A 13,848-nucleotide genomic window follows, 5' to 3' on the forward strand; every position below is an offset into this window, starting at 1 on the left:
GCATATTTAGAAAACGTGTTTCCCCGAGGCAGTAAGCATCAGATTAAAGACTTTTTGTCATGGTTTGAGTTTGTTTTGTCTTGGTTTTTGTTTTAGTTCTTGTTCTGTCTTGTTTGGTTCTGTTTCCTGTTTATTTTGAAAGGTTTCCTGTCTTGTCTTGTTTCTTGTGCTTTACTTCCTTTGGTCCCCATCTGCCCTGATTGTGTTCACCTGTGTCTTGTCTGCCCTGTCTGTATATAAGTCTTGTCTCATCCTTCCTCCTGGGCTGGTCCATTAACTTCTGGTCGTGTGTTTTACGTCATTCCTGTCTAGCGTCCACGTTTCATGTTCCTCGCCACAGTGAGTTTTTGTTTTGTTTTTGTCATCCTGCTCTGCAGCGCCTTTTGTTTGTTGGACATTAAACCCTCTAGTCCTGAACCCGTTGGCCTCCCGTCTCTGCGTCTGGGTCCTACCGGCTCTCGAGCCTCCCCCTCACATGACACTTTTAGCGATTTTGTCTTGGCCAAGTAATTGAAGGGTTTGACAGAATTCACAATAGGTCTTGTAGTAGATCTCTCAGGTCTGAAATCTAACAAGTAAGTCTGTAAAAGACCCCGGAAACACAAGTTTGGATGTTGCTGCTTCAGGATATCTGCTTGTTTGTAGCAGTTGTTGTTGTTCAACAGTGGGTTTAGTTGTGTGTTGGTTGGATTGCCGGTTAATCAGACAGCATGACATTGTTTTACTGAAAATAGCAAATCATGATGACTTTGTCTTCACCCAAGACCTGTTTCTTCACTGTGTAGATTGGAAAGAGTGAAAATAGCCTTTTTCTTGCACCATTTTACAAAATTTTAGGCTTTGTCAGGTAGGGAGGGCTGGTGAGCACGAAGGACCCAGTATGGAGAGAAGGGAGGCACACGGTTCTAGGGCAAGGGGTTTATTAACTTAACAAAAAGCACTGCAGAGCAGAGAAACAAAACTAAACTCAAGTCCGAATCTTACTGTTGACTAAACATGAAAACATGGCAGAAGACAGTCAGGGAAGAGACAGTAATGGACCAGCCCAAGAGGAAGGCAGAGAGAAGACTTAAATACAAAACAGGTCTGACAAGACGCATGTGACAACGATCAGGAGAGATTGGGACCAGGGAAGCAAAACTCAAAACCATGACATAACAGTAAACCTTTCAAAATAAAACAGGAAACAGAACTCAAACATGACAGAAACAAAACGGAAAGCAAAAACCAATACAGAGAAACCCAAACCATGACAGGCTTCTGTTTGAGGCTATGCATAACATTTGGTATTCTTATTGGAAATTTTGAATTAATCCAACAACATTATTTGTTTTTACCCCCCAGAATTAGTAGTAACTCTTAAAATATATTTGGTTTTTAACCGATTCCCAATTTTTCTTTCTTTTACATTTTTAAAAATGTTTTTGTTGTTTAGCAAATTGCACAAAAGCCTTTTTTTCAAATCCATCAATTTTATATAAAATACCTTTCTGAACAATAGGCTCCATTATTATGATTGATCCTGCCTTTTCAAACACTACAAGCAACAAATGATTTACTTCAGGTCAATGAAAGAGTCAAGTTTATCTCATTGGCTGCTATGACAGTAGCATATTTTGCTCCAGTAGAGGGTACTCTTCATGCACGAAAGTACTCAAGCACAAGGTCTGAGTGTAATCTGTACATGCACGGCTGGAGAGCCAGTAAAACGCTGACTGTTTCCACTCTCTTAGTCTCACTTAGTCATTTAATTGCTAATGAGATGAGATGAATGACAGGTCTGGTTTGTAAGGCATTAACCCCTGCATGGTGACCCTTCACCCTGCTTGTATTGTAATACAAGATAATTAACACAGCCTGGATCTCAAATTGAAAAAGCTTTTTCCACAAGTATTGCACAGGAATGCATCTATTTTTAACCATTTACTGTTAAACACGTGACTATTTGCAAACCAAAATCCTTTTTCTGAATTCTTATGAATTGTTTTAGCTTGTTCTGCAGCAGCAGCAGTGGGGATGCAGGGTATTGAGACCTGCGCTGAAAGCTTTGGCCCTCTTTGCAATCCTCTTAGTCTCTGCTTTAGATCCCTCTGTGTCCCTGAGGAGGACAAACACATCCCTCCACTCTCATCTCATTCCGTCTATCATAGAAATCTTCCCCCCAGGCCTCCTTCTCTCTCCACCTGAATGACATCCGTGTGGGAAAAACAGGTGGCGGTGCGGGGATGTGAAAGGAGAAGAACAGGCCTCATGCAGAAGAGCATACAAATCTTGCATCTATGAGTTGAATGCAACATTTGTTTGGTTTAATGGCTCAGACAAGCTTTTTTTTTTTCTTCTTTTAAATAATTGCACGAGAAAACACAAAATAAAAAAAAAGACCACCATTTGTCCTCTACTGAATTGTATTTAGGAATAAATAATTTGTTGAAAAGGTTTTCTGTCCAAAGACATGGACAAAAAGTTCCAATTCTTTCAAAATAAAAGAACCATGACTTATGTTTCATTGTTTTGCAATAAAAATGATGCATTTTCGGAGTTTTACACTTGTAGAAACTCTTGTCAGATTAGCGGTGGCCTCTCTTCCAATGACCTGCTTCCCTGGATTGACGTGGAAATAAGCTCTTTTAGAGCTAAAGCCAATTTGTCCTCAAAGATTAGGGCAGATCTGTCTGAACAGACACAACCTTCTTCCTCCGCACCAACACACTCCTGCACTTCTCCACAAGATTTTTCCATCCTGTAGATCCCACATCGCCACTAAAGCAGAGGGATGCAAGGATTGGGAGAGCAAAGCAAAAAAAAAAAAAAAAAGAGGGGATGGTGAGACTTTGATCTGATGAAGTTCCTTAGCATTGGTGAAGGAGCAGCTACATGTATAATTGAACAAAAAAAGGTTATATTTTGAAAAAAAAACACAAACACAAAAGCATCTGTGAAGGTGTGCTGACACTGTCTTTATTTCATTTATATGTGGAGCCAGGAAGCTGTGTCACCTTGTTTTAAGATTGAAACGACCAATTCTTTTCTTTAAAAAAAAAAAAAAAAAGCCCTGTCATCATAACGTCTTTATCTTTAACCGGCAGTGAGACAGCATTGAGCCAAATATCAATCTCTTATTTTTTTCACCTCTGCTACTTTACACAGCAAATAAACCTTAAGGACCCACAAAAATATGTATTTTATCCCCCATAGAATAAAAAGAAGTTCTACAGTGTGGTCATTCGTTTCCCACAACAAACAAAGGAAATAGCATCTTCTTGTAAACGCAGCAATGTTTTTTTTTTTTTTCCAGCTGGACGCAGAAATAAATAAAAAGTTTGTGATATGTTAAACTGACATAAGTGAAGAACAGCAGTTATAGATGTGGACTATCGTCAACCCAACTACACGTCTGTAGTAGTGTAGCAAACAAAACAACATAATCCAGTTGGTCATTTTTCCCCTCTTTATGATAAAACGTCACTTTCAAAAGCACTAATATATACATTTGCATATTAAGGACTATTCAAGCTGAAATATGAGAGTCCAGAGTACAAAACATGAAGGTGATTTTTTTTTCTTTTTTTGGTCATAGAAGTAAAGCAGGTTGAAGGTCCTTAAACATTTTGGTCCTATCAGAGCCCAAAATAAAGTTGGACAGAGGAGCAAACAGCCTACAACATCAAACATTTTCTTTGTTTTGGTTAAAATAAACTCTTATGGAGACATTTTTTTCTCCCTGACAAGATCAGCAACTTCTTTTTTTTCTTTTAACAGACAAGCCCACAAACACACACTGCTATCCGTTCATCTCCTCCTGTTGGTCCCAGACATCTACAGTATCAGCAGGGATGCGTCTGATTTGATTTCTCCTCCCTCCCTTCTTCCTGTCCTCTGTCACCACACAGCTGCTTCCTCCTCCTTCACTCCCTTTTCGCTCTCCCCTTCTTCTGCCTCTTCCCGTTCTCCTCCACCTCCTCTGCGTTGCTGTGACCGTTAGTCAGGGAGGTGCCGTTCGCCACGTGTTTGCCTCCTTTCTGCGCTGAAGGTTTGCGTCTGTACGCGTGGTAGTAGAAGTTGGCGAAGAGGATGATGAAGGTGACGGCGTAGCCAATCAGAGCCCACTGCATCCAGCAGGGGAACGGACAGCCGGTGTAGAGGGAGTAGCCAGCATGGCCGATGGTCACGTGGAACTGGATCTGTTTAACAAAAAAGCGTAAAAATCCAACATTTGCAATTGAAACAGTAATAAAATGACAACTTTAATTGTAACTTGTTGTCAGATACTCTAGTCTGATATTTTCCATGAAAAAAAACACATTTTCTATATTTTATAAAGCAAAACAAAGCGCTTAATAGCTTTTACAACAATAATATGATAATTTCTAAAATTTTTAAAAACTTTTTACAATGTAAAGCAGATGCCTAATACTTAAAAATGTATACATAGAAATGCATGACAGCCTTCACGCTTCATTTACCTCGTTATATATTGATAAATAATCTAAATCTGCTTTTAATAAGGGACTTATGAACTTTTTTACTCTTTGAACTACCTTTACACCACTTTACTCTTTCAAACGTACCACCTTCAGCGCCTGAAGTCGTAAATTAAAACTTCCAATGTTTTTTTTTTACTGTTTTGCCGTATATATTTTTTGGACAATATGAAGCTATTAGAAAATCAGTTTAACACGCTCTGCGGGTGTAAGCACACTGTATTGTGCTTGTATTTAGAGCAGGGTTGGGTAACTCCGGGTCTCGACGGCCGCACGCCTGCAGGTTTTCCAACATACCTATGTTCTAATTGGCTGGACACACCTGAACCAGGTAATTAGTCATGAATATGGCTTGGATATCTGGAAATCATACAGACACACCGGCCCTCGAGGCCTGGAGTTGCCCATCCCCCCCCAAAAAACATGACCCTGCCCCCACAATACCCGTCTTGTGATTTTCTTGTAGTGGTAAATTATATAAGCAATACCCACCATCTGAATAATAGTGAGGTATTTCTTCCACCAGAGGTACTTCTGCATATGTGGTCCCAGGGCTGCCAGGCCATAGTAACCATACATGAGCACATGGATGGAGGAGTTGATGGTTGCACCAAAAAATGCTGGGGAGTTTATATCAGAAGTTATTATAAATTCTAGTGGTTTCTGTAATTCTACGTAAGTAATAGCAACTCACATTGTCCTCCAGGAACCCATTTAATCCCGATCCACCAAAGGATGAACATGGTGCAGTGATGGTAGACGTGAAGGAAGCTGACCTGATTGAACTTCTTCCTCAGAATGAAAAACACAGTGTCCAGGAATTCCACTCCTTTGGAAATATAGTACCACCAAAGAGCTGAGGCTATCTGGAGGAGAAAAAGAAGGAAGCGTGAACGTTTTTAGCTGACCAGTGGGCATTTCGGGAACATCTTGGTCAAACGAATGAAGCTTCTGGATGCTGACGCCTGACCATATACCTGACATGTCCTTTCTGCTTTCTCTATTATTACCACACCAAAAACAAAACAGAAGTTGCTTAGCATAACCTGCAACAAATCAGCATCCCTTGATTCATTCCCTCCACCAGCCTCACAACGACATTTGTTATGAAAGAACGTTTCTTTAAGATGAACACACTGGATGGCTATAAGAAAGTGTGACGGGGCTCCTACCCTGACTTCATTGACATCATTGGAGTAGTTGACAGGCTGACAAAGGTAGCTGTATCCAGCAGCACTCGATGCTAGCAGAAGCTGATGAGACAACAGAACAAACAATTCATCCAAGTTAAAGGAAAGGTCTTTAAAGTCAAATTTGATGTAAAAACAAATCATTTTTTGAAAGGGGAAAACGACATAAATAAGCTAATGAATTAGACGGAGCAGATCTAGCACATTTGGTTATGAATGACATTTGAAAATATGGTAACAATGAAGTTCAATCTTTCTTTATCACGTCAAAAAATGTATTTTGTCAAATCTGTTGCATGAAGAAGAAATCTATAAAATCTCGATATTAGTCATAAACTCTTAAATATTTCTGTTCTATTGTTGCATGAAATAAACTTTTGGACTAAATTTGCTTATTACACATTGTTCCTTTAGGTAACCTGAAGGACTTTCATTTCAGACACGCATTAAGTCAATCAGTTCAAATCTTATTAAGTGGCTACTTTTAATGTTGTGCTGTTTTCAAAAGCTTCCTCTTTCCTGGCAGAGCACAAAGCGGCGCTGACCTCTTTGGCGATGTAAAAGTTGAGGACCACCATGCTGAAGTTGTAGACTATGAGGGTCTTCCTGAGTGTGTAGGGTTGGCGGTCCTGCATGTACTTAGGCCCCGCCCACAGGAAGATCAAATACAGGCAGCTGATGGCCAGGGTGGGCCAGGGTGATGACATCATTGGCCAGTTCTCCACCCTCTTGTCTGCAGGGAAAAATCCAAATCACAATGTTTTATTCATGCTTTCTTCCAGACAGTCACTTTGGAGGAAATTCCTTGTTGCTGCCAGATAAACTTACCTGCTATAGTAAGGCTCCATTTGTAAAACTCTACAGTGTCATTCATAAAATGTGTTACAACCTCCATGGTTCTACTGCTGGCTTGTTATACTGTGGAGAGAACAGGAAGATAAACCAGACACACAATATAAATAACAAGCCATCCCCATCATATTAGAGTAACAAGAGACAATGGTCTCTTTAATAGGTTGAGGGCACGCTAGTCCCCTTTGCAGCTGCAACGTTCAGCGTCTTATTCCTTTTTTTTAATGCATATTTGGGTTCAGTTATCATATAAGGACCACACTAAAAACTTAAATTTATGTTTTTTTTTTTACTGAAAGAGTGTTGCACATCTACGACTTTTTTGTTTTGCTTTTGTAAAGCGAAAACAAAACCAGTAATCTGGTTTTGTATGATGCACTTTAAATGTTTTATTGCAGCTGTCCTGCATATGGTGCAACAGGTAGGCAGGTGGTTGGATAGGGGCTGATGTCTACTTATCAAAATGTGCATCTCACAAGAAAGTTGAGCAAAAATCTACATTTGGAAAGTCGACTCTGCTTTTGGTTTCATCGTGCAGCTATCAGACACTCATTAGGCGGGTTATATAACAAAACCTTCTGAAAGCTGAAAGCTATTAGATTATATTAATCTATTATTAATCCAATGCATCAGATCAGTTGTCCTATAAATAGTTAAAGTCTCGGTAACTACAAGTGAGAAAGTGCTGAGTACTCGGACAAATGTTGCACATGGGTTTGAAGGATTAAATAATCTGCAGAATGGACAATCTCTGCAGGATTCTATATGATAACATGTATGGTCGGGGTTTAGTTTGGTTGCTCTGGGAGACCAGATCAGCCGAGGTTTAACCGGGAACAAAAAGACTGGGGCGCATGTGTCAGCAGGTTTCGCTCGCTCCGCTCAAGAGACTTAAATTCAATTGATCAACGAGCTTAGATGTAAGGCCCGCATTTCCACGCGCCCGCTGGATGGAGATCTGCCTACATGTGCAAGCAGCACACAGGGGAAACAGATGGAAATCTGCCCACAAAACCAGACAGATGCGGTGATTTCATTCAAGAGTACAGAAGCATGCAATCTGGGGGCTTTTACAAGCGGTTGGCTTTGAAAAATAAGCCAATTAAAGGAGAAACCGCAGAGCCACATTCAGCTGATCCCCCAGAAATGGGTTGGTCTCCTTTTTTCAGCACTCGAACAGTTCCTCAGGACCCCATATAACCTCGAAACTGTAACTTTTTCTCCTTTTTCGACCCCTATATAATTGTTTATATGCACGTCTAGAATTTCCCAACTGCACTCTCTGCTTTAAAAAAAAGCGATTACTCACGTAGCTGATAGTTAAAACCGTATAATGGCATCCGGTGTAATATGAAGCCCAACTCCGTCCAGTTACTGTTGCTGCTGCACCCTCCTCCTCTCTTTGTGGTGTCACTCGGTGTCCTCGCCGCTCCGGTTACAGTTCGACATCGGAAAATAAATTTGGCATAAAAATTCGGTGGAGAAGGCAAGTCGAAATCTATGGCTAAGAATGGCCAGCTACGCACGAGGTCCGCGCCGGGCGCTCAGCAGCATCATCTTCCTTCAATCTCCTGGAGCCGAGGAAACCACGGGGGCTTTGCGCATGCGTGGATTGTCGCGTGTGTATGCGCGCGCGCAACAGCTGTTGTGGAGAGCTGAGCTCGTGGCTCTTAGCTCAGCTAATTAGCCTACTCTTCTATGTTAATGTGAGGTTTACTGCTCCTGGCTTTTGTCTTAATTTTGCTTAAAATGAGTGAAATTTGTCATTTATAATCTCAAGCAAAACATGTAAGCAGTGTAAGTAGTCATTTGCTCTTTAATTTTTGCTGACTTTTGATCTATTTTCTTATCCCCCCCTTACATTTGACATAATCAGCACATAATGTGAGCAAAGAAAAACTTAGAACAGGAAGTGACAAAACTGGGTTAGTTTTCATTCACTTTTTAAAAAAACAAAACAAACAATTGGCATCTCCATTAGAGTTCAGAACCCTTGGGCTCCTGGCCTTTTTTTCTCTTTAGTTTGGACCCTTGATGCCACAAAGATGACTAAGATGATTTAGAACAAGCAGGGACACAATGGTGGAGTAGATCAGAGATGGAGCCAGGTCAGACAAGGATTTTTAGTTGAACAAATGCAAACAGCCAGAAAAGAAAGCTAAAACAAGAACGATGCATTATTGCTTTGGAAAGGTGCAGGTTAGGAGCTACGCAGCAGTATTTTGCACCAATTGCAGCTAATAACAAAAATGTTTTCTTTTGGGGTTCCCCTCATTCTGGGTGTAGTTGATCAATTCATACAAAAAGCAAAGCTGTTTAAAACCAAGTGCACTGGCTCCCTAAGCAAATGATCCACAAATGACGCCACTAGATGGCATTGTCACACTAATATCGTTTTCACTCTTCCTGGTGGTAAGTTTAGCAATTTACGTCTTTAAGATTGTTTTTTTTAAACACTAATAAAGATCCCTTCAATTTTTGCATATAAATATTCTGTACAAGCTCATTCCTGTTAATCTGTGACAGATTTTACGATTTTGTGAACAGAGAAAAACAGCCATCTAAAAGTACACAAGAGGAACGGATCCATTGTAACTGGTAAAGTTTCTCATATCCAAGTTCTTTTATCAAGAAGCTTAAATTTACTTGCTTTCGCTTCCAATTCACTTATGGACTCCACTGCTTTGTCAACTTTGAATTAATTCTGTTTTTTTATTTTTATTTTATTTTGTTTTTCCAATTGGAAAAGCTGGAGAGCCAAGCGATCTGTGCTCGTAGTGATTACAAATATATCTTTCACAGGAATCAGAAAGTTTGCCTTGAATGTTTATGTGTATATGTGTACGCTTGTATATGGGATAAACAATGTCACACAAAGAAAATTGATGTCCTAAGCATAGAATTAAGAAAACCCTACATGTCCTACCTGTTGTTGAAGTGGCATGCTCTTCGATTTTAATATCATAAAAAAACATTGGCCATTACCATTACTTTAATTTTTTAACAGTTGCACTATAATTTGGACACTATGATATAAGAAGAATAAAAAGTAAATAAAATAAAAAAGTAAATACCTCATTTTTTTCAGATCAGAGTCAGATAGACCAGACCAAAACAAAATTCAGTATTGCTTCATGTGCAATGTTTCTCCTCAGGATAACATACTTTTGCAGCTATGAACCAACACATTTTTTGCTTGGTTTATTATTTTAAGATAAGAGGAACTGAGCATGAGAATTTCAAGTAGTTAGTCAGATCTTGAAACGTGTATTTTAATTTCTTCCATCTCTAAGTGTCTGCAGGCTTTCTGCTTGTTCTGCTACAAACTGTATGCAGTTTGGTTTGAATTTATAACTGAGGTGATGCAACCACTACTCACAATGCAACACAGAAAAAGCTGATTTTCCATTAAAGAAATGGAAAGATAAAATCCTGAAATGTGTTCACTTTTTGTAAATATTGAAAACTCAAACTTCTTTAAGACCTATTAGTATGACTGATGATTGTGAAAACTGATAACCCCAAACAGACTCATGCTGACCCACTTCACCAAGTTAACTCAGCATTTTGTAACAAGCCCAGAGCAGACTGTAAGGGGAAATAATTTCCACTCTGAAAAAGTTTGTTTCTCACCAGCCACATAAAGGCAAGCTGGAATGTTAGTGGAAGTGGCACTTTATATTGAGGAATTGTGCATTATTAGACTAACTGTAACTCAAATATTCTGCAATGCTAGGTAACAAATATTTCACGTAGAGTTAAGTTTCAGTAGACTAACGTACTGTGGAGGCAGATACTGGCAAAGTATGGTCAATCGTGAGAAATTATGCTACTTTTACTGCTTGTATCAGTGTGTGTACTTTCTGTATATTTACTCCTCTGGGTTGTTCAGATAATATAAGTAAACTTCCTGTTCTCACTTTCTCATTTTTGTTTTCATTGTCGTCATGTTTTCTGAAGGATTTACTTCAACGTCTTATAAAGCTACTGTCTGTTCATTTCAGATCTGTTTATCACCCTTTTTGATCTCCATATTTCATGGAGCCTCTGACGTTTTGAAAAGGAGGAAACATTTCACAATTTCTAGTCTTGTAAATGATAAAGTACAGGGTCCTCCCACTCTACTGCTAGATCCTTTTTTTCCATCTATCAAAATATACTAGTGTGTGTGAAACACTGGAACACGCAAACCATGAAAGGAAATCGTGAGCTAAATCTTGCAACAATAATTAGGATTTTACTAGTTAAAAATGCAAATTGCCAACAATATACTTTTCTGCACGTGAAATAGACCAGAACAAGAGGTTGTCTGAATAGGTTTTGCTGCCAGAAAACTGACAAAAATGAGTTATTAAGCTGAGTGTTGCGAAACTTGTTGGCTCAATGTCCTGCATGATCAAATCTGAACTTGAAGAAATGTAGCGTTAGTAGCTTTAGCATTTGATCATTAGAAACACTAAGAAATTGCTAGCAGCATAAAGGTTGGTCCATAATTCAAGAGAAGGTTAATTGTTCTGGCCAAAAAGAGCAGAGAAATTTGTTCTTATTTGTTATCCCTCTTGTACGGATGCCTATCCTGGGACCTCCGAGGCTCCGAGTGTGTTTGTGATGTTTTGATGAGAGGAAGTGTCGCACGGAGAGCCAAATCTTCAGAAGCAGCGGTTTCAGGGATTGCAGTCGAGGCGAGGAATAGGTAGAACAAGGAAGGTATTTATTTTTTTCCCAGAGGCACTCAGGTTCACAAACGTTCGTGTAATGCTCAGCCGCCACCTATTAGCTCTCCTTTCAAAGGAGTAACAGATGCTCTGATTTAATGCAACACCGACATCAACAAACTGAGCACCTATAAAAGATATTGCTGCACAACATATATATATTAAAAACACATTAATTATAACTTAAAATGCATCTTAGTTTACCCAACACCCACTAAACATTTTACTAAACATACCAATAATCATATTTGCACATTTTAAAAGGTTTTGACCCAAATATTAAAAAAAAAACACATTCCTGTACACCACGTTTTCCCCCTACCTTTCAAAGGAGTAAGAGATGTTCTGAAATCAAAATGGTGCTCAGAACAAACTTTCCCGGGGCTACGGTATCTCTCAAAGGACAAAACATAAAACTTCAAAAGTCAAAATCACGGGCAACACCACCATCCACTGGCTGTAACTTTCAACTGCACTACATGCATTCCCACAGTGGCTGATGGCATCCCATCATTGAACTTAAAAGAACAGAGTGAACATTCTCATATAGGTATGGGACCTTTAAGGTTTGGCGGGTTGGGATCTCCACAGAGGCAATCGCTGGGGGCCCAGACTGGTTGGGCTGCCTCGGTCCTGTCAGAGCCTCACCAGCGCTTTCACAGGGTAGCGGTTGGGTCGGGGCTTGCCCCTATTTCTTAACTCCTCTCTCTTTGTGTGGTGTGGTGAGTGTTAGGCCTGGGGGATCGGCTCTCCCTGCGATTGGGCCCCTGGGCTGGGGACAATGGGACCCAATGCTGGAGGGGTTGGGGGTGGTTGTTTCACCAATCGGGAGTCAGTCTGTCCCCGACCTACCCTCCTTCCTTATACAACCACTTATTAGGGCGATGGGGAGGGGTGTCAGCCTGCAATTTGCGCTTCACGGGTAGCTATTTGGCAGTGGTACCCCTCCCTTAGTTGCCGCATGAAATTTGGACCCTCCCCTCTCGGTTTTAATTGCACCTTAGACATTTAGGCCCCTTTGGTGGGGGGTGTGGGGGGGGGGGTGCTTGGACATCACTGACAGCAAGCCAGAGATGTCTGCGCAGTGGCCCACCCGCCAATTTTAACTGCACCTTAGAAATTTAGGGCCTCTTGGTGGGAGGGTGTTTGGACCTCACTGTAATCAATCAGGCGATGCGCTACCCACCAATTTTAACTGCACCCTTCAATAACACAACTTACGTCTCAAAAATACATACTCCAGCACACACACACAAAGAAACAACACATACCTTCCACAAGGAAGCTGGGACCCCTGATAATCTGTCCCCTACCCCATCCCTGGTGGGCGGAGTCATGCCCTCTGCAACGGGGGCTGTGTCCCTTGGTGCTGGCTTCCCGGGCCGGGCAGACCCTTCTCCACACAAAGAAAGGGATCCCTGAGTTCTCCGGTGGGACCATGAACCGTGGATCATGTCCTATCTGAGCCGGGGGGTGTCCGTGTCCCTGTGGTGTGGGTTTTGGTCCTTACACTATCGTCCTGGCTGGCCTGGGCCCTGCACTCTCTGTGCTTCTGTGTCACCCTGCTCTTTGGCGTTGTGGCCCCCTGTGGTGGTCCTACAAGCCCTGGTCTTGGTGTCTGGCTGGATTACCCAGTGGGCGGATTCCCTCAACCTGCTGTACCATACTGGTGTCAGGAGGGCCCTGGCTACCACTACCGCTTCGACGGGGGTCTTGGTGTGGGGATGTGTTGAATGTGGAACTTCCCTCTCAGCTGGGTTTGTAGGTGAATGTTGGTTGGCTCCCTCTGGGTTTGTATTTTGTCCCTGTTCCCCACACCGACAGTACCTAACATCCTGGGCCTGTGTGCCCCTCCTGGTAGTTGTTGGCAAAGTGGCAGAAGGTAGAGGGGTGGGAGTTAGGGTAAGTTATTCTGGCCTGAATCTGCGACAATTAAAGTATTTTTTCCTTCCTGATTAAGTGCTAACTTCTTCACTATCTCAGTCAGTTCTGAGAGTTCAGAAAAAGCTCTTGTTTTCTTTCCTTTTGTGCTTGTGCTGCTATCTGGTGCACAATGCATTTGGGACATTGCTTTCTTAGGTCTGTAGTGGGAGTGCGACTTTCTTGTTTACCTTGCTAGCTTGCGAAGTTCAGCCTGCAGCTCACGAATAGTCGTGGTTTTATACGTAGATGCAACTCAAGCGTACACATTTTCATCAGCTAAGTCCCGCAAGAATTGGCAAATGAGCCAGGATTGGGGAAAGGCCTGTTCTGTCTTTCGCTGTCTCCCGCTCTCCACAGTAGGGCAAACGGTGCAATGGCATGCAAACATGCTGACTCTCCTGTCTTCTGGCCCTGCTCCTAGAAGGCTGCTAGTTGATCGAAAAACAACAGCTTAAGTTTTGGTTCTTTTAGCTTGTCTTTAACACTTATCAGTGATTGAGATTTTTTTTTTATCTATCATGTGAGAACTGTTCTGTGATTGGCCAAACAAAAAACAGAGTACATTAAAGTGCATGTAGAATGCAAGATTGTGCTAAGCTGCACTATCTGGTTGAAACAAACATGTATCTTCAGTGCTTTTCATTTTATTGGCAATCACTCCAACAATGGTGACTCTCTACTTTAAAA

The 13,848-nt window shown here is 41.2% G+C and overlaps 1 protein-coding gene across 1 annotated transcript; it reads right to left on the reverse strand.

Annotated features, from left to right (window-relative positions):
- Window positions 1-2,931: 2,931 nt before the first annotated feature.
- Window positions 2,932-8,150, reverse strand: elovl4b (ELOVL fatty acid elongase 4b). The gene is made up of 7 exons (XM_004083728.5): window positions 7,833-8,150; window positions 6,500-6,589; window positions 6,217-6,404; window positions 5,654-5,734; window positions 5,176-5,347; window positions 4,974-5,101; window positions 2,932-4,181 (listed from the first exon to the last, which is right to left on the reverse strand). Exons 2-7 carry the CDS (start codon window positions 6,564-6,566, stop codon window positions 3,906-3,908), a joined length of 912 nt encoding a protein of 303 aa, XP_004083776.1. The 5' UTR covers window positions 6,567-6,589; window positions 7,833-8,150; the 3' UTR covers window positions 2,932-3,905.
- Between the last annotated feature and the right edge of the window lie 5,698 nt (window positions 8,151-13,848).

This window comes from Oryzias latipes, chromosome 24, assembly GCF_053564925.1.
Source record: "Oryzias latipes strain Hd-rR chromosome 24, Olatipes_Hd-rR_3.1".
NCBI lineage: Eukaryota > Metazoa > Chordata > Actinopteri > Beloniformes > Adrianichthyidae > Oryzias > Oryzias latipes.